At 35.7% G+C, this 19,063-nt stretch overlaps 1 protein-coding gene across 6 annotated transcripts in view; it reads left to right on the forward strand.

Moving 5' to 3' along the window:
* The window catches only part of LOC18790353 (MADS-box protein SVP), a 37,531-nt gene that overhangs the window by 15,534 nt on the left and 2,934 nt on the right, over nt 1-19,063 (forward strand). For 3 of the 6 annotated variants that reach the window (XR_002271623.1, XM_007223786.2, XM_020563590.1), the window contains exons 1-10: nt 2,623-2,750; nt 3,076-3,271; nt 8,036-8,114; nt 10,298-10,359; nt 10,461-10,560; nt 10,760-10,801; nt 10,956-10,997; nt 11,131-11,324; nt 13,362-13,556; nt 16,756-16,834. Coding sequence is in view for 5 of the 6 variants with exons in the window: in XM_007223786.2 (XP_007223848.2) it covers nt 3,081-3,271; nt 8,036-8,114; nt 10,298-10,359; nt 10,461-10,560; nt 10,760-10,801; nt 10,956-10,997; nt 11,131-11,324; nt 13,362-13,556; nt 16,756-16,834 (984 nt within the window). In the remaining variant the exon portion in view is untranslated. Of the gene's footprint in view, nt 1-2,622; nt 2,751-3,075; nt 3,272-8,035; nt 8,115-10,297; nt 10,386-10,460; nt 10,561-10,759; nt 10,802-10,955; nt 10,998-11,130; nt 11,325-13,361; nt 13,557-16,755; nt 16,835-19,063 lie in introns of those variants that run through there. The other 3 variants (XM_020563582.1, XM_020563595.1, XM_020563585.1) reach the window with 3 other exon arrangements.

The raw sequence follows: 19,063 nt of genomic DNA on the forward strand, positions 1-19,063 counted from the left end.
GTGATGAGAGTCTCAAATTACATATTTTAAATATAATTTTGGAGACTTTATGATATAAATTTGGCTTAATAAAGAAAATTTCACTTTTGTAAATTTAAAAAAAAAAGAAAAAGATAATTTCACTTGTCGTTACATTTCATTCTTACCAATTGGATTTATGAATTTTTTGTATTAAATTTAGTGAACTTATTAGGTGAATTTATCTTTTGTAGGAAGTTGGAAAGCCAAAAGATGAAGATATATATTTGTCCAAGTTTAAACAATGTGTGAAGAGAATTTTTGGTGGATTTTATTGAAGAATTGATTGTGGGATTATTGTGATTATAAAGAAAAGTAAAGAGGGAGAAGAGAAGACAAATCCATTAAAGCTAAAAAGCCTATTTCATGTCATTCATAGCCTTTAACGCCCACTACCTCATTATTATTTCTTTTCCACTAACTCTCCACCATCAACACATGTTTAATCCAATTAATCCCTCACTTAAAACCATTCATTACCCACTATGAATGTATTAACTTTCCACTCACGACTACTATAAATCACCCATCAACTTATTTGCCAAGGACACAACTACGACATATTCCTTTGTAATGCGTTGCTAGAACTGTAGCTAAGGCTAAAGGGAATGTCCTTTGAATAAGTTTGTGAATTATTTTTTTAATCCAATATACGGTATGAATTGCTTAATTTTTTAATTTTTGGTTGTTCAATATTTTCATATCTTTTTATTTTGATTGATGATAAGTGCTACTATCTTTTCATGAGTTCAATTATATTTTTCTCATTGTTAAGAACTAACTTTGCATACTTTTAAATTAAATGATTAAATATTAAGCAATTCCATTTTATGAACAATCATTAATAAAAGATAACATTGAAAAATTAAATTGGTTTAAATTTATTTAGCTCCCAGTTAAAGTTTCTCAATGATAATTTTAATCGAATTATAATTTGGATTAAAGAGTATGAAATATATTTTGCTTAAAAAATTGAACCTTGATGCCTTAGCATTTCCATTATTGATATTTCATTTTTAGACTCAATATCTACGACACTCAAATCAAATTAATTTTCTATTTGGCTTGTCACATTTATTTTGGTAAGTTTAATTATTTGTTTGTGTGCAGACATTTGCCTACCTGCTTTTTGAGGATACGATACTTGGACTTCTTAAAATATATGAGTGTTATATCATAGTTTTTATTAAAATAATAAAATATGGAGGGCCCTCAAATATAGGTATGCATTGCTAGAGATTGAAAAATTTAGCTTTACACTATTCTTTAAAAAATTAATATTTTGAAGGGCTAAATTATAAATGTGGACTACATTTAGCCCTATAATCGGAGATGGCCTAAGAGCATTTTCACCTATTTGCCATGACAAAGGGGAGACAAAGGCTGTTACTATTCACATGAGTAATGCATGTCCTAGCAATTTTTTTTATTGGGTTTTGTAAGATCTCACATCAAACCAACAAAGAGGGGGTGATGTGCCTTATATGTGCACATCTGCATCCATCTAGCACGAGGCCTTTTGGGAGCTCATTGGCTTCGGAGTCGTAGGAACTCCGAAGTTAAGCGAGTTGGGGGCTAGAGCAATCCCAGGATGGGTGACTCACTGGGAAGTTGCTCGTGAGCTCCCAGAAACAAAACCGTGAGGGCAGAGAGAGGGGCCCAAAGCCGACAATATCGTGTTACGGTGGAGCCGATCCCGGGATGTGACAATTTGGTATCAGAGCCACTCTGCCGTGTAGTGCGAGTGTGCCGACGAGGACGTCGGGCCCTTAAGGAGGGTGAATTGTAAGATCCCATATCAAACCAACGGAGAGGGGGTGATGTGCCTTATATGTGCACACCCGCATCCATCTTGCACGAGGCCTTTTGGGAGCTCACTGGCTTCGGAGTCGTAGGAACTCCGAAGTTAAGTGAATTGGGAGCTAAAGCAATCCCATGATGGGTGACCCACTGGGAAGTTGCTCGTGAGCTCCCAGAAACAAAATCGTGAGGGCAAAGAGGGGGGCCCAAAGCGGATAATATCGTGCTACGGCGGAGCCGATCCCGAGATGTGACAGTTTTCTACCTATTGTCATGACAACCCAAGAGTAACGCTACTATTCACATGAGATATAAAGAGAGGAATTGTATAGAATTTTGGTATGGGAAGTGAAGAATATAGCTAGGTATTTATTAAAAAATAAATTCTGAAATTTTTGGTATTTTTTTTTCCAATTGCTTTTTTTTATTTAAATTAACTGCTGACGTCACAATGACATTAATATTAGATTAGCTTGCCCAGATAATAGTCTAGATAGTCTTGCCTTTGGACTTACCCAAATTTATAGAGCCCATCTCTTACCCTAACAAGAATGGGGTGTTAGAAACACAAATAGGGCCGGAGACCTCTTTGGCTGGGCTGGGGCCTCACGCTGAAAGTGCTCTAACCTGAGCAGAGTAAAGATAAAGCTAAGTGTCGCTTGGTGGGTTAAATCAAATGACAAGACAGGCAGGACCTGTATCATAGGCCATCCTCCTCCACATAAAAATAAAATAAAACTCCCTTCTTGTTTTTTCGTTTGTAGCCTGACACGGAATAAAAGCTTTTGTATTTCCATAAAAAGGACAAATTCAATTTTAATCCTTTACTTTCTTTTACAAAAGCCAGCCAGCGGCAGCAGCCATTTCTCTCTCTCATTCTCTTAGTTTTTCTGGACACACCAAAACTTCAGACCTGAAACCTCCCAACGAAGGTAAACATTAAACAAAGGGAGGAAAACCCAGAATTTAATTAATTAAATAATTGATTAATTGATGGTTTTCCCTCTTTCTCCTCGTCATCTTCTTCATCTTCTTCTTCCTCATCTTCTTCTTCTTTGTGCTTTGGTACTCTAGGCATGTTGTTGTGAACTCGTGACCTATTTTGGTTGGTGGGTTTTTCTGGGTTTTGTTCACTCAGATCTGGGGGCCATTGAATGTTTAAAATTGAGAAGAAACTCAGAAAATATTGTGTAGTTTTTTAATGTATGGAACATAATAATATATATGAAAAGTGGTTGGTTTGAATTTTTTTTGAAGGGGGGATGGTGAAGATGATGAGGAAGAAGATCAAGATCAAGAAGATTGATTACTTGCCTGCAAGGCAGGTGACCTTCTCAAAGAGGAGAAGAGGGATCTTCAAGAAAGCTGCAGAGCTATCTGTTCTGTGTGAATCTAAGGTGGCAGTTGTCATATTTTCTGCTACTGGCAAACTTTTTGATTATTCCAGCTCAAGGTACCAACAACATACCTTATAATTCTTTTGACTTTTCCTTCCTTGAAAAATAACCGATATGATGTCTCTGAAGTCTGACTTGTCCTCTCTCTGTGGGTGAGAGAGGGAGAGAAAGATCTTCTAAGATTCAGCCATTTGGGTCAAAATATATTTGGAGGAGAAGGGTACCTTTATGGAATTTTTTATTTTTATTTTTTCCTGAAATTCCATGGTTTGATTTGAACTGTGGTCTAGAATGCAAATAAATAAAAAAAGGAGAATTAAAAAGAAGAAGAAGAGAGAGAGAGAGAGACTGTATTTCAAAGGGACTATTTCGAGGATTACTACCTTATACCTCAGGAAAGTAAAGTTTACTATTGATTAAGACAACTGCTAGCTAGGTGTCCCCAGTTTGAGAAACATTATTTTATTAGGAAATGATTGAAACCTTAAATTTAATTGTTCCCCTACCAGAGACACGGGATGTTAGACCATCAATCAAATCATATACTTAAACAAAAATACATATCACAAATTCTAGATTCACAGTCTGACCACATAAAATGATAAATAGTCTATCTAGTAAGAGAGTATTTTACACTTTACCCCATATATATATATATATATATATACATATGGTAAAGATAGTGGTGGGTTGTGTCCGAAAAGGTGTCCTTCATTCTCCCCACCTAAACTAAAAAATGCCAATAAATTAATGCGGTTACAATTTGCTAGGTTACAAAAATTGAATTATATGATTTGTAGTTTTCTTACTAGGAATAAAGTGATATGATGATAACTAGGGAATTCATCATTGAAGCATTGAAGACTTTCAGCAGGAATATGCATCCTTGCTCTCAAGTATGAGAAAGAATTTCATGAAATGGGGATAACATTATTTTGTTATCCCCGGCCAATAAAGTTATGACACTCGTGATAACACTTCTACGTGGCATACTATTATTGGTTAGGGATAGCAAAACAATGCTATCCTTGTTGCAACTAAGTTTTTCTCCTCGAGTAGGGCAATGGGTGGTGGAGCTATGACCATAACATGTTTTTGCCATGAATACATGCAAGATCGTGTTAAAACCTACTTTCATAATCAGATGTGCATGCGTGAGAGGAAGGAAAGGGAGAGAGGGTGAGAATGAAATGTTAACTATGGAATAAGAGTTTAAATAAGGTCATGCATCCTTTCAGTTAACAAAATTAATTGCACATAGTAAGCGCTGATAATTTATATTAAATATTTTAAAAAAAAAACTAGAAATACCACCTCTAAATGTCTATTGTGTGGAATTAACGATTTTTTTTAATATATAAAAAGTTATTATAAGTGGCCTTTATATATATAAAAAAAGCCTTGAGACAAATGGAGGTCTCAGTTAAATACTAATGGCAATTTGTAATTAATTTCATTTAAAAGTTATTTTTCTAGGTTTCCGGGGCCTAACTGACATGTTATATGCAAAGCTACTACTAGTTCGTCTACTTTTTATTTTTTATTTTAAAAGTTTCTCTAAATTGCAGTCCGTGTTTCCGTTTGAGCATATGTACAAGTTACCCTGTTTCCATACAGAGTACTTGCAACCAAAACAAAAACCATAAAACGACTTTACTGTAATCAATATACATTGAAACTAAACAAGAATAAAAGTGTAGTTCTTTAGCCTTAGATTTTACTTTACATTATTTTTCTAACTGTAATTTAGAAGCTTAGAAAAGTATTCCTCTACTTACGTTATACTAAATTTTCGAAAAATTTATTAGTAATGTGCTGCTGAAAGTCATCGAAAAAACTATGATGCTAAAGCAAATGATTCATTACTAGTAAAGTGTCATATAGGTATTCTCGAAACTCCAAAGTCATAAGTGAAGTTTAATCAATAATACAAAATTGTTTCAGTTTTCATTTCTGTGTTCATGAAACTCATCCATTGTTATAGTTTTGTTTTAAGATGTTTTGTTCATATTTTTATTTTTTGAAACTCTTAAGGGCTTGGAGAGGCCATGTTAACACAGGATATAGCATATGTTGTCTATTCTTAGTCATAGCAAATTGTATATACTGACATGCTTAAGAACCTTAGCCACTTGCACTAAGTTTTCCTTTATAGGAGATCATTCCTCTTCCCCATTTAGTAGGTTCACCACTTCATAGTAGATCATCTTCTTCCCATTTTAGTAGGTTCACCATTTCAATTGCATCTGTCTAACTAGTTCGGGATGTAAACTAAAGTTGTAGGGTTTTCCAAGGGCATGTTTCTCTGGAACCACTAGAGAGCGCCCAACGTTTGCTCTTGTCAAGGTTTGGTTGCAAAGCTGCATCGTAGCTTTGCCAAATTTAGAATCCACATTGTATAACGAGATATTATATTTATCTCGTTATTCTTTCTCCTAGTAATAAGGTAAACTCCTTGGTCATCTTCAGTTTAAACAAGCGCTTCATCAAATACTATTGTTGCATCACACATGGCTTTCTCATACATCTCGGATAGAGTCATCATCAATGCATAAGTAGTCTCGACGCCTCACTTCATTCGTAAGCGTCAATTGGATAGCTGCAAAGGCCATACCATCAAGCTCATCCCATTCCTCTTGTTCCCTGTCCTTAGGTTTTTATTTTTTTATTTTTTATTTTAAGATAAAGGAACATAGAGTTTCTTGAGATTGAGGTAATTCTCGATGTGAGAACTCCGAAGCAAGAAATCTCTACCATCAAACTTGTCTACTTTCTTCTCAACGTTGTCGACGCTCATTGTTCGCACATAAAATGCCAAGTTCTGATACCAGTTAGGAAATCTATCTCTTGATTCCATAAAAGAACAAGTGTGAAACAATATAAACGCGATCGAGAAAGACGAAAGTAAGCAAACACACAAGACAAGAATTTGTTGACGAGATTCACTCTATATGAGCTAAGCTCCCAAGTTGCTAAAGATTCACCATATAAGTGGAAGGGAAAAACAAAATTAAAGTAAATGGACGGGTTGAGAATCTTGTGTAGCCAAGTTAGGCACGATACAACCAGAAGGTATTTGGATGGGCAAGCACCAATTGTGGTGGACAAGAAAACGAGTTACCGACCTAGCTCATTTCGTTATACCTAAGTGAGAGCATGATGCGCTTTGCAAGTTATGGACACAATTTTTTAGGGAGAGCTAAGCATTGTTTATATGGAAATCCATCTAATATCGTTCAAATTAGTTGTGGTAGAATATTAGACAGCTTAAACATTTAGAGCGTTTAATGATTTCTTCGCCATATTTGAGGTTAAACACGTGGAGAACTTGTTTTGGATAAAGTATACACGGAAAATGTATAAATTATGAAATAATATAATTGTAAAAATCCTTATGAGTAAGGATCCTGATTCACAAGGGTGCAAAATGCATTTGACCCTGAATTTTTTCCAATACGTTTGGCATATATGGCCTACATAGATTCAACCATCCACTGACTAAAAAGGGGACAACTAAAGATAACATGATTCAAAGCGTATTGCAATGAGGTCCAGAGTTGATGTGAGAGGAACTGTGACTAAGATTTTTGAGGCCCACTCCTTATTAGTTGACTTGATATGGTCTCACGTCGGTTTGCCTTGTGTTCTAAAATATCTCAGCTACCTGACGTCTTGATTTGCACAACCAAACCAAGCAATAAAGCCAGCCATGCGGCAGCCAGCAAATAGCTTAAAGTTCTCATTGTGTATGTGATTTTGCGTGTTTGAAACAAGTTTTTGGGCCTTTTGGCTGACTTTGCTTGCAACAAGACCACATCTCAAATAAAATGTTAACTTGATTTCAAAATCTAGAAAATCTTACTTGTGATGATGGTATGAAATCTTGGTTGATGGGGTCAGATTATTTTTTCCTTGGGAAGGGTGGGGTAAATTAGTTCCTCTGTTTTTCAGTGTTGATGTTATTTGTTGTAATAAATTCTACCAGTTAGCTTATTTCATGCATGTCAAAACTGGTTTGGTTATTGTTGATGTAATTTTTTGTAATAAATTTTAATGAAATAGGCAATACATACATTACACTTGCTTTCTTTTGAGATGATTGGTTTTCTATGGTGTGGCCCTTTTTCGGCTCTGCTGTTTGCACTTTGCATTATAATTGAAAATGAAATTATGGGTTTGCATTGTAATTGGAAACCAAATTCCAAAACAACAAGTTATGAATTGTTTTGTAGTTGGCCTAATTAATGGTGGTGGGTCGTTGGGGGTTAAGTTGTGCAAGAATGCTAATTCTGGTTGCTGATTATGCTTGTTAAAGAAGCTCAAGTATGAAAAGCAAGATGCCGTGCCATCATGCTTTATGGCTTAGCATTGAAGTTATGTCAGTGAGCGAAGTTAGAGAACTTTAGTATGAAAAAATTACAGATTATTAGAATCCTGAATATTCCTTAAAATTGGTCTCTTCTTGAAATAGTGTGTTTTTTTAATACAAGCGATAGTCTAAATTAATCTAATCTATGGGTAAAGGGATTCAAACTTGGGTGCAAGGGAGGTGGGCTCACTGCCCTGGCCAACTAGCCTAACCCATGTATGTTCAAATAGGGCTTCTTAAAGGGAAGCATACCATATAATAGTATATACAAAAGAAAATAAACAGAAGTGTGTCTTTGTGTTTGCAGACCAGAATTTTTCATAAGGGGTTAATTATTTTCCTTTTCTTTTCTCAGCATGCTTTGTCACATGTATTAATTTGATCTTCTATGTCTACTAACTTACACTAGTGAACATGCCAATTGATTGTTTTTTCCTTTTGCGTTGTGAAGTATCAAGGATGTTATTGAAAGGTACAAAGCACACACAAATGGTGTCGAAAAATCGGACAAACCGTCTGTTGAGCTACAGGTAAATGAGTTCAATGTTTTACCTTTTCCATTTCCCCCTTTAATTGTTCTGCAATTAATTGTAACATATTCTGTGATCTGTACTTTGGAGCATTAAAATGTATGTCTATAGCATCTGAAGGTTCTGATTGTTTGAACATAAATACAAAAGACCAGTATTATTTTCTGTTACATGTTAGACTTATGCATATGCATTCAGGGCCTCTTGGAATAAATATATGTAGGTGGCGTTGGTAAGTCCATTTCTAGTAGGGCCAAGTCATAGTCTGGTTTGAGAATACAAATGGAGCCTATCCACTGTCAATCAATCAGATTTTTATTGTTTACTTCTATTACTGTTAATTGTTTTTCAAGTCTTTTTTACTCAAGTGATAGGCAAGATGCTCTTGACCACTTGATTTATAAACTCATTGTTTTTCAAGCTGGATTTGTAGGGGAATGCGCAGCCAATTTAAATTTCTTATGATTTCTTCAAAACTCCAGATAGTTAAGTTGGAGACTGCTATTGAATCGATATTACAGTCTCCTAGAGTATTACAGTCTGTTTTTGGAATCTAAAAACCTTTTGGTTTGAAAAAATAAAAAAGGAAAAGAACAGTCATATACAAGTCTCAAGATCATAATAAAAAGACCTGAATATAGGTAGGTTCCCCAATAAATCTGTAATTCATAGAAATCAATGATATTTTGGTTGCCTTCGAAATTTTGATGGAGTTCCCTTTGGAAATCTAGCTTATTATGTCCAAATCCAACTATAGAGATTGATTACAACTCCTTAGGTTTTAAACTTAACTCAATGCAACAAAAGTTCTTTTCCCCACTTTCTTGATCTTATCTCAAATTCTTGCAAGTTGTATTGGCTGGTATAAGATCTGAGGGAGTTTGAGAACGATGTGGAATATGTTTCCTGCTCCTGGTAAACTATTTTTCTAGAGTACTGAATTGACATGAGTGATTTCCTTTCATAAATGTAGTACACAATTTTACTACCATATTTGGAATGCAATTTTGACAAGTATAGATTAGTGGGGGGAGCCCATAGACTTAAGTACAAACAGTTTTTCTTTATCATAGCTCTGCCCTTGCCTAGAACACAGTTTGGAATGCACCAGAGATGAGGAAACTCTCAAATTTTATTGCTAAGATATGATAAGATAATGAATACGATTTCCATAAGGTGGTTTACTGACAAGAAAAGAATATTAGAATCATAAACTTAAATCTTACCAAGAAAAAAAATATCCTACTGATTCCAAATCTAGAAACAAACAATATATTCATAAAATCTTGTTGAAAACCATTTTTCGTAAAAGTTGCTCAAGCAACCTGAAAATTCCAACTTATACGCCTTTTCTATTTCATCTAGCACCATAATTGATGCTGAAGCACAATTTTTCCTTCTTAAGCAATTTCTTGCTAACTTTGAGCGGCTGTCTCCCCTTTAATTTTTCCCACTTCAACTGACCCCTATCTTGTCCTACATCAAATGTTGTGTGTCTCTCTCAGTGTTTCTGAGATCCAAACCTTGAAACTTGTTTAATCTCTCCACGAAGGGTGCCTCAAACCTGAAACTCTCACTTTGTTGGTTGCATTTGAGGCTTAGGCTCATATAGAACCCTAATTTCGTTAGCTACCTAAATCCTCACTTTTTTGGTTGCTTCAGCACCAAAAATTCTAAACACGTGTAGAGAAACCCCAAATTTGGAGCCACTTAGCTCAAGACTAAGTTGAATACTTAGGTCAAAATTTCATTAAACTCCATATCTCTATAGAAAGAAGTTGAGTTTGATGGCTTTTTTAACTAATAGATAGACGGGAGTGGATAAGAAATAAGTTTCTTACCATCTGGAGATTCTGTTTTGGTGCTCAATTTAATCAGCACAAGTTCTTCTTCCATTTGCCTTAATCTAATTTTGAATTGCTCTGCAAGTTGGGTTTGTCGCTATTAATTAAATCTCCAAGTGTTTCTAAGGTATTAATGACTAGGACAAATTGTAAATCCATGTTCTTGTATGTTAAAGTAATTCATTTGATTCCATTTTCAAAATAAATAAATAAAATGTAATCCTTTTATTTTCCCATCATGTTGTCTCATTGTTTCTTTTTGGGGCTTATGTTTATAAGCTTTTCATGTAGCAGAGACAGATTAGATTACCTTAATGATGGTTTCATTTCTCATTTTAGCTAGAGAATGAAAACCAAATCGGATTGAGCAAGGAACTCAAGGAGAAGAGCCACCAGCTGAGGCAATAATTTGTTAATTCATGAACTTGTAAGATATATGTGGGTTTTTAGCTGGTATTATATCGTTTGATGTATCTGCTGAAATTGGAGTGGCTTGCAACAGGCAGATGAAAGCAGAGGATCTTGAAGAGCTGAATTTTGATGAGTTGCAGAAGTTAGAACAACTGGTGGACGCAAGCCTTGGCCGTGTGATTGAAACTAAGGTCTGCCGTCGCTAATTTCTTTTCTAGTAAGCATGGTGCGAAGGCATTACTCTGTATTGTCCTTTGTGCAAAGAGGAAATATAATTGTTCTTGTTATTGAAACTGGGTTGTCCCTTAGGTTTTGAGTTGCTATTATAGCTGGTTACATATATGCAAATAAACTATACGATGTAAATGTAAATATTCCATTGCTTTTCAGGAAGAACTGAGAATGAGTGAGATTATGGCACTTGAAAGAAAGGTGAGACGATTGATATACGTAGTCTGTAATCGAATACAAATTTCAACTATTTACAATAATCAGGACTTTGAAAAATACATATATAAATTAACATCAATGATCATAACCGAGTTTGGCTTTGGTTCTCCCTTTCATGCACCGACTATAATTTCAGGGAGCTGAGCTGGTAGAAGCCAACAACCAGCTAAGGCAGACGGTAAGTAACTACCACAATCATGTACATATTTCTTCTATTTGTTTGTTTTTTTTATTTGTTTTTCAAGAGGAAGAGTTCTCTTAATAAAAGATGGGTTGATCTTTTTTTTCTTTTGTAATTTTTTGCATAGCAGATGATGTTATCCGGAGGAAATACTGGACCTACGCTTATGGAACCGGAGAGGTTGAGTAATAATATTGGAGGTGGAGGAGAAGAAGAAGGCATGTCATCTGAATCTGCTATCTCCACCACCTGCAATAGTGCTCTCAGTCTCTCTCCCTCTCTTGGAGATGACTCCGACGACGTCACTTTATCTCTCAAACTGGGGTGAGCTAGCCTACTTTTGCTTTGCTATATATTTCCTATTTATATACATATCTATATATATGTATATTATTTATGTTGCGTATGTCTCTTTGCTTTTTAAGTTTTGATAAGATGAGAATTCAGAGAAGATATGCTTGCTTTATTTAGAAAAATGAATACCACAGGGTGTCGTGTAACAAAGATATTTTCCCTTCCTGGTGCGGAGAGAAGATATGTTTGCTTTTAGATTTATTTCTCTACTTGTCAACTTGATTCTGCGTTTCATTTTCAACTCTAGCAAACCAAAGCGTTGGATTTTTTGTCGACAATATTTTTTTATGATAGAAATGTCAAGTCATCATGAATTCTAGATACTTGTACAAAGCCAGGTGCACGATGAGAGTTTTTTTCCCATCTGCTTCAATGTGGTGTAAGTGCTCGTTTGGGCCCAACTTTTTCACCTCATTGGGGCCCAAAGTTTTGGGCTTGCTTCGATTGAAGATGTTTTAGGGTTTGTAGAGCAAGTTTCTTTTGAGGTCTGTCTTTGGGGCCATTTCATTTTTTGTGCTTATTTAAATTGAAAGAAGTTAGTGACTTCCACCGAAATTTCTCTCCCTCGACTAAAATACGAGAGAAAATGTATTCCACTCTCCCTCGACTAAAATAGCATAACCTGCACGAGGCATGTACAACTTAAAAGTTAAAACATCTCCACCAACGTATCTTGATGCGCAGTTGCATTCATGGTATTTTAATTATCCTTCACCATTTTAATAAATTTGCTTATCGTTTTACTATGAATTTCAGGCTTTCCTAATTTCTCTGGTTAAGAAGTGGAGAACGATAAGAGTTTACTCTCCTTGTAGCTAAATAAAGAAAGTCGAGGTATTATAAGATATCAGTGATTGTGTGTGTTAACTCGACTTTGTTTTGTATCTAAACCTATGTATTACGTCCAGCCTGACAAATTGCGCTTTGACTTGTATTGTATTTAGAACTTTGTATCAAAATAGTCTGCATGGAGACTCTTGTGGATTTTGTATTGCTTCAATGTCACAGCACAGGATAACGTTACGAAAGGATTATGAGGTCTTGTTTGGTTGGTGGGTCAGTGTCATAGACATTATTTATTTAGACTATTACAACTCATGTCACGAAACTTAAACTAGACAAAAAGAAGGTAACCAAATCAATTTTGAATGATTACCTGCATATTTCCTAAAGATTACATAATAGTATATTCGCGAGATTCGTATTTTTTTCGTGGATTAAATGCGTAGAAGTCGACAGGGGGAAGATAAAGACAAAGCCAAGTGTCGCATGGTGACATGACAGCGCATGACCTGTGTCAAAGGAGTTAAAAGCCCCTGCATAAATATCTTTTTTTGTGTTCTTTTTCTTTTTTGGTAGCCTGACACGTAATAAGAATTAAACCGACAACTTTTTAAAACAAACTAAACTTAGATGTAAGACGCCACATTTTCTATTCCCACGTTACAAAATCAACGGTGGAGATTGCATTCATCAACGTCGAGAGCATCTGTGCCCGTCGATTCGCTCAGGTTTGTTAACTTGTTTGCCCAGAGGATACCCAAAGTAAAGCACAGGATAATAGAAAAATATATTTTTTTCCATAAAAGGGAAAATTCAATTTAAATCCTTTCCTTTCTTGAACAGCCAGCCATTTCTCTCTCTCGTTCTCCTAGTTTTTCTGTACGCACAACTTCAGACCCTGAAGGCCCCAAAAGAAGGTAAACGTTAAACGAAGAGGAAAACCCATAAATTAATTAATTAGGGTTCTTCTCCTCCTCTTCTTCTTCTTCTTTGTGCTCTGGTGCTCTGGTGCTCTGGTGCTCTGGTGCTCTAGTGCTCTAGGCATGTTGTTGTGAACTATTGACCTATTTCGGTTGGTGGGTTTTTCCGGGTTTTGTTCACATAGATCTGGGGGCCATTAAATGTTTAAAATTTATAGAAGAAACCCAGAAAATATTTTGTAGTTTTTGAGTGTATGAACATAATAATATATGTGAAAAGTGGTTGGTTTGAATTTTTTTGAAGGGAGATGGTGAAAATGATGAGGGAGAAGATCAAGATCAAGAAGATTGACTACCTGCCAGCAAGGCAGGTGACCTTCTCAAAGAGGAGAAGAGGGATCTTCAAGAAAGCTGCAGAGCTATCTGTTCTGTGTGAATCTGAGGTGGCAGTTGTCATCTTTTCTGCTACTGGCAAGCTTTTTGATTATTCAAGCTCAAGGTACCAGCAACACCCACCCCTATACCTTATAATTCTTTTGACTTTTCCTTCCTTGAAAAAATAACCAATATGTATGATCATGGTGTCTCTGAAGTCTGATGACTTGACTTCTCTCTATGTGGGAGAGGGAGAGGGAGAGATTCTGAGATTCAGTCATTTGGGTAGAAATATATTTAGAGGAGAGGGAGGGTGCCTTTCTGGAAATTCCCTGTCCTTCCTGAAATTCCGTGGTTTGAACTGAGCTCACAGACATTATTTATTGTGTCTAAACTTCCGAAAGAAAAAAAGGAGAATCCAGAAGCTTAGAGAGAGAGAGAGAGAGAGTCAGTCTTGTAGATGATACTTTTAGATATTACTTTTTTGGGGTCGATTTTTACTTTTAGATATACTCTGTCTCAAAGGCAACTAGTTCGAGGGTTACTACCTTGTATATATACCACTCCAAGAAAATAGTCTATTTTTGATAAAGAAAACTTCTAGTTAGGTGTCCCAGTTTGAGAAACATTATTTTTTTAGTTTTCCATGTTTTTCATGCAAGATGTGGTGTATATATGGTGATGTTCTTTTTTACGTGCAATCAATTTTGTTTACCATATGCTAAACTCTGTATATCTTGTTCGGTAACTGGTTTTCATATATACTCGCATAGTTTAGTATGTTGCTGCTTCAATATCATGTCCCACCTAACACATATTGGTAATAGATAATATATGAAATCTTAGGTCGCGCTTATACAGTGAAGAATATCCCTGTCCAAGGAGCTAAAATTAATGGTTCCCTTATGAGAGATACGGTATGTTAGATCATCAGTCGAATCATACACTCAAACAACAATACAGATCACCAATTTTAGATTCATAGTCTGACCACATAAAATGATAAATTTGCTAATAAAATAGCATTTTACTCTTTACCATATATATACATCTATTTGTATATATATTATCCTTTGAACTTAAGATAGTGGCGGGTTGTGTTTGAAAAGGTGTCAATTCATTTTCCCCACCTAAACTACAAAATGCCAGTTTGGCCAAGGGGAAAGTAGCACCCAACTCCTTATAAGCTTTCGTTAGGTTTCTCAACTTCCAAAAATTATTGTGGGACATTTCTTCACATTCTCACACGCCCCCTCACGTGTGGCGACATTTCAAGCCTAACACGTGGACATCACATTAGGTGACGTAGAGCAAGTGTGGACATTGGGCTTCACACGTGAACAAACCCGCTATGATACCATAAAGGAAGTTGAGGTTTCACCCCAAAATCAATTGGCCAATAGGAGGAGTAACCCAACTCCTTATAAGGCCGTGCTAAGTTTCTCTAACTTTCCAATGTGGGACATTTCTTCACATTCTCACAGTTACATTGAATTATGTGATTTGTAGTTTTCTTACTAGGAATAAAGTGATATGATGATAACTTGGGAATTCATCATAGAAGCCTTGAAGACTTTCAGCAGGAATATGCATGCATGCTTTCCAATAAGGCAATGGGTGGTGGAGCCATGACCATTACATGTTTTTGCCATGATTGCATGAAAGATTTTGTTAAAACCTAGTTTCATACTTAGATGTGCATGCATGAGAGGGAGGGTGAGAATGAAATGTTAACTATGGAATACGAATTTAAATAAGGTCATGTGCTTCCTTTCAGTTAACAAAAATAATTGCACATTGTAAGCGCTGGTCATTTATATTTAATTAAAAAAAACCTAGAAATACTACCTCTAAGGTGGTCTTCTTTAACCCAAAATACACTCCATATATAAAAAGAATACTCTTATATGGCGATGGTTTTTTTTATAAAAATATTCTGTATTGTGTGCACGAATTAACAATTTTTTTTTTTAATTTAAAAAAAGTTATCATCTAAAAGCTACATCTATTTGCGTTGGTTATTATCGAACAACATTAAAAGACAGAGAAATCAAAACTGTAAGTAACAAACACGTACTAATGGAGGTCTTTAATTCTTTATGTCAGAGTGCAATTTCTAATCAATTTCCGTTGTAAATTTAATTTAAATGTTAATTTTCTAGGTTTCTGGGCCTAATTTGTCTACTTTTTTTATTTTTTCTATTTTTAAAAGTTTTTCTAATTGTATTTCTATTAAAGCTCTCGATATTGCATTCCATGTTTCCATTTGTGCATGTGTACTTGCAACCAATGCATAAGCCATAAAACGATCTTGCATTGAAACTAAAGAAGATTTTGCTTTGCATTATTTTTCAAACTTTTCCAAGTTTCCAAGTAGAGCAATGTGTCAAACGTTTCCAAGTAAAGGTTCCATGAGACTCATCCATTCTTAATGCACGGGGCAGAGGTTGAAGTCTAAAACCTATACATGACCTAGCCCGAAGCGGATAGCTTTTCTTAAGGTTTTTAAGGGTTTAGTAATGATTCATCTTTGCATGGTAGCCTACCAAACCTAACAATATATTCAAAGCATATTAGTCGACTTGATGGTCTCAGAGTTGACGTCAGAGGAACTGTGACTAAGATTTTTGAGGCCCACTTCTTATCAGTTGACTTGATACGTGGGTTTGCTTTGCTTTGTGTTCGAAAATATCTCAGCTGCTATTGAAGGAATTTGACTTGACGTTTTCATTTGCGATATGTGATTTGTGTGTTTTAAAGCCAAGCTGATATTTTTTTTATTTTTTATTTTTTTGGTTTGGGGGGAGGGGGTTCTTAGCTTATTGCATGCATGTGTAGTTTGGTTACTGTTGATATTACTTTTTGTAATAAATTCTAATGAAATAGGTAATATATTCTTTGTACTTGGTTTCTCTTGAGATGATTAGTCCCTTTCTTGGGTCTGCAATATATAATTGGAGGAAATCAAATTTTGGGTCTGCAGAAAATTGGAAATCAAAGTTTGCATTATAATTGAAACTGAAATTTCTCTGATATCTGGTTATGTTAGTTATAGAAACCAAAGTCAGAAAATAATTCAATCAAAAGCCATGCACACATATCATACAATGATATCATTTATTAGTCTTATACAAAAAAAATAAAAATAAATAAACATGAGTGTATCTCTGTGTTTGCAAACCAGAAGTTTGAATAATGGGGGTTAAATTCTTTTCCATGTTTTTGTTTCTCATGTATGCTTAGTCACGTTAATTTTTCTGTCTAATAATTTACTAGTGAACATGCCAATTGATTGTTTTTTTTAATCCTTTTCTGTTGTGAAGTATCAAGGATGTTATTGAAAGGTACGAAGTGCGCACAAATGGTGTCGAAAAATCGGATGAACAGTCTCTTGAGCTGCAGGTAAATGAGTTCAATGATTTTCCCTTTCCCCCTTTTAATTGTTCTGCAATTAATTGTAACATACTCTGTGATCTGCACTTTGGAGCTTCAAAATGTATCTCTATAGCATCCGACGGTTCTGATTGTTTGAACATAGATAAAAAAAGCATTGTCAGACTCATGTATATGCATGCAGCAGGGTCGGCCTCTTGGGCTAAATATATATAGGTGGCTTTGATAAGTCCCAACTCTAGTGGGACTTCATCTGGTGTACATAAAGAATTAGCCAATGAAAAATTGGAACATAGAATCATCATCAAATATCAATTATTATTTACTTTTACCGTTGGTTGTTTTCCAAGCGTTCCTTTTTTTCATTTTTAATTATGCTAAAGGTAGAGTGTGAAGTATTGTAACCATTTGAGTTACAAATTCATTGTTTTTCAAACTTTAGTTTTAGGGGCATGCAGCTGATTTAATTTCTTATGATAGTTGAGTTGGAGACTTCTATTGAATCGATATTACAGCCTCCTAGAGTATCAGTTTTTTCTCCCTAATTTTAATAACTTATTGGTTTAGAAAAAAGAAAAGGAACGATTTTACTTTTTTGTTTTGAAATGAGTGATTTTCTGTCCAAAATGTAGTACGATTTTACTATTATGTTTTGACAATATTGATTAGGGGTGGGAGGCCATAGGCTTAAGTACATCAGTTAAAGGTAACCAATAACCGTAGCTCTCACGCAGCTGAAAACAGAGACCAACCGCACTCGCATCTAGGCTCTCACACCGCAATCACATTAAGGGGAGGAGCTCCACCCCCCTTCTAACGTCCTCGTTGGCCCACTCTATCTACACTGACTCGGTGGTAGCCTTTTACTTTCTTTGAGGCGGCTTCACTCAACTATCAGTATTCAGTGATCAATATCATGCCCATACATAACACCGATCATCTTAATCCAATGTATAGGTCACCCCTTTTGTGGAATTGGGCCCAGTTGCGTGGTGAACTCAGGCTTTGATACCAAATGTTAAGAACTCATGGGTAGAATTTGCCCTTAAAAACCGGCTTGTAAGGAAAGGATGCCCTTGAACTCTTAAACCATTCTATAGGATATGCTCTTTTTCCAATGTGGGATCTTGAGTCCTAACAGACGGCTAATCTTTGCCCCCCTCTATTTTAAGCCCCTATGTCTCTCATCTCCTCTAATTTCCCTTCTCCTCCTCTCATCCCCTCACCCACACACCAGTTCCTTTCTCTCCCCCTTCCATGAGATTTGAAACCCTAAAATCCTCCTCTCCCCTTACGATTTTCTTAGTCTATTGGCTTGTTGCAGCTGCTTCTCCCTCCAACCCACCCTCATATCTGGCTTTTGCTATGGACGTGTGGTGGACTATGTCATTTAATGGTCAATTTTGACCCCCCCTGGATCACTTGAGTATGATGAATGTTGGTGGCTTGCTCCTCCAAATCCATGCTATACAAATCCTTGTTGGTTTCTTTGGACATTCTCCTTCTAACAGCGGCGGCGGCGGCGTCGATTCTGTTTTTCTGTTTTGGGCCTAGAATTGGGCTTTTATTTTCTTTTATTGGTTGAGCCCTTGTTTCTCTCTTTTTGACTTTGTATTGGGTTTTATGCCATAGTAGTTATGATATTTAGAACATACAATCCCGATCTCTTGGACTACAGGGGTGCAAGAGTTATGCCATTAATTTCTGTCATAATAATTATGATATTTAGAACATGCCTCTGTTCCAAAACTGTAAACCATAAATATTTAGAACATCAACGCATTCCACAAATCATGTCTCCACCTACAAATCACACTAAACTTCACCCAAAACCGTAAATATGCCTCTATTCCAGGTATAGCCACCTCAAAACTTGTAATCGAGGTTCCTAGAAACTTCATACCTCTAGTCCAGGTAATTAAACCCATAAGCCACCTCTAGTCCAGATAATGAAATCCATAAGTTACCTCTAGTATAGGTAAAAATGAAACCTCCACAACATATATAGTCACACCAAAGTATATTGAGATGAAACTCCATTAACAAATGCTTTGAAAAACCTAAGAAAAAATGCTGAATTTATCAAGGGTAAAATTGCCATATTTGTTTCAAACTAGCATGATTGTAGGAGATGCCTAAATTTTAGGGAGGTGCTTTCATAGACTTCCATTTCTGGAAGTGGCATACACTGTTAATTCATTAAAAATTGTGGACATACATGGTGGTTGGACTACAATT

Source organism: Prunus persica, chromosome G1, assembly GCF_000346465.2.
Source record: "Prunus persica cultivar Lovell chromosome G1, Prunus_persica_NCBIv2, whole genome shotgun sequence".
Lineage (NCBI taxonomy): Eukaryota > Viridiplantae > Streptophyta > Magnoliopsida > Rosales > Rosaceae > Prunus > Prunus persica.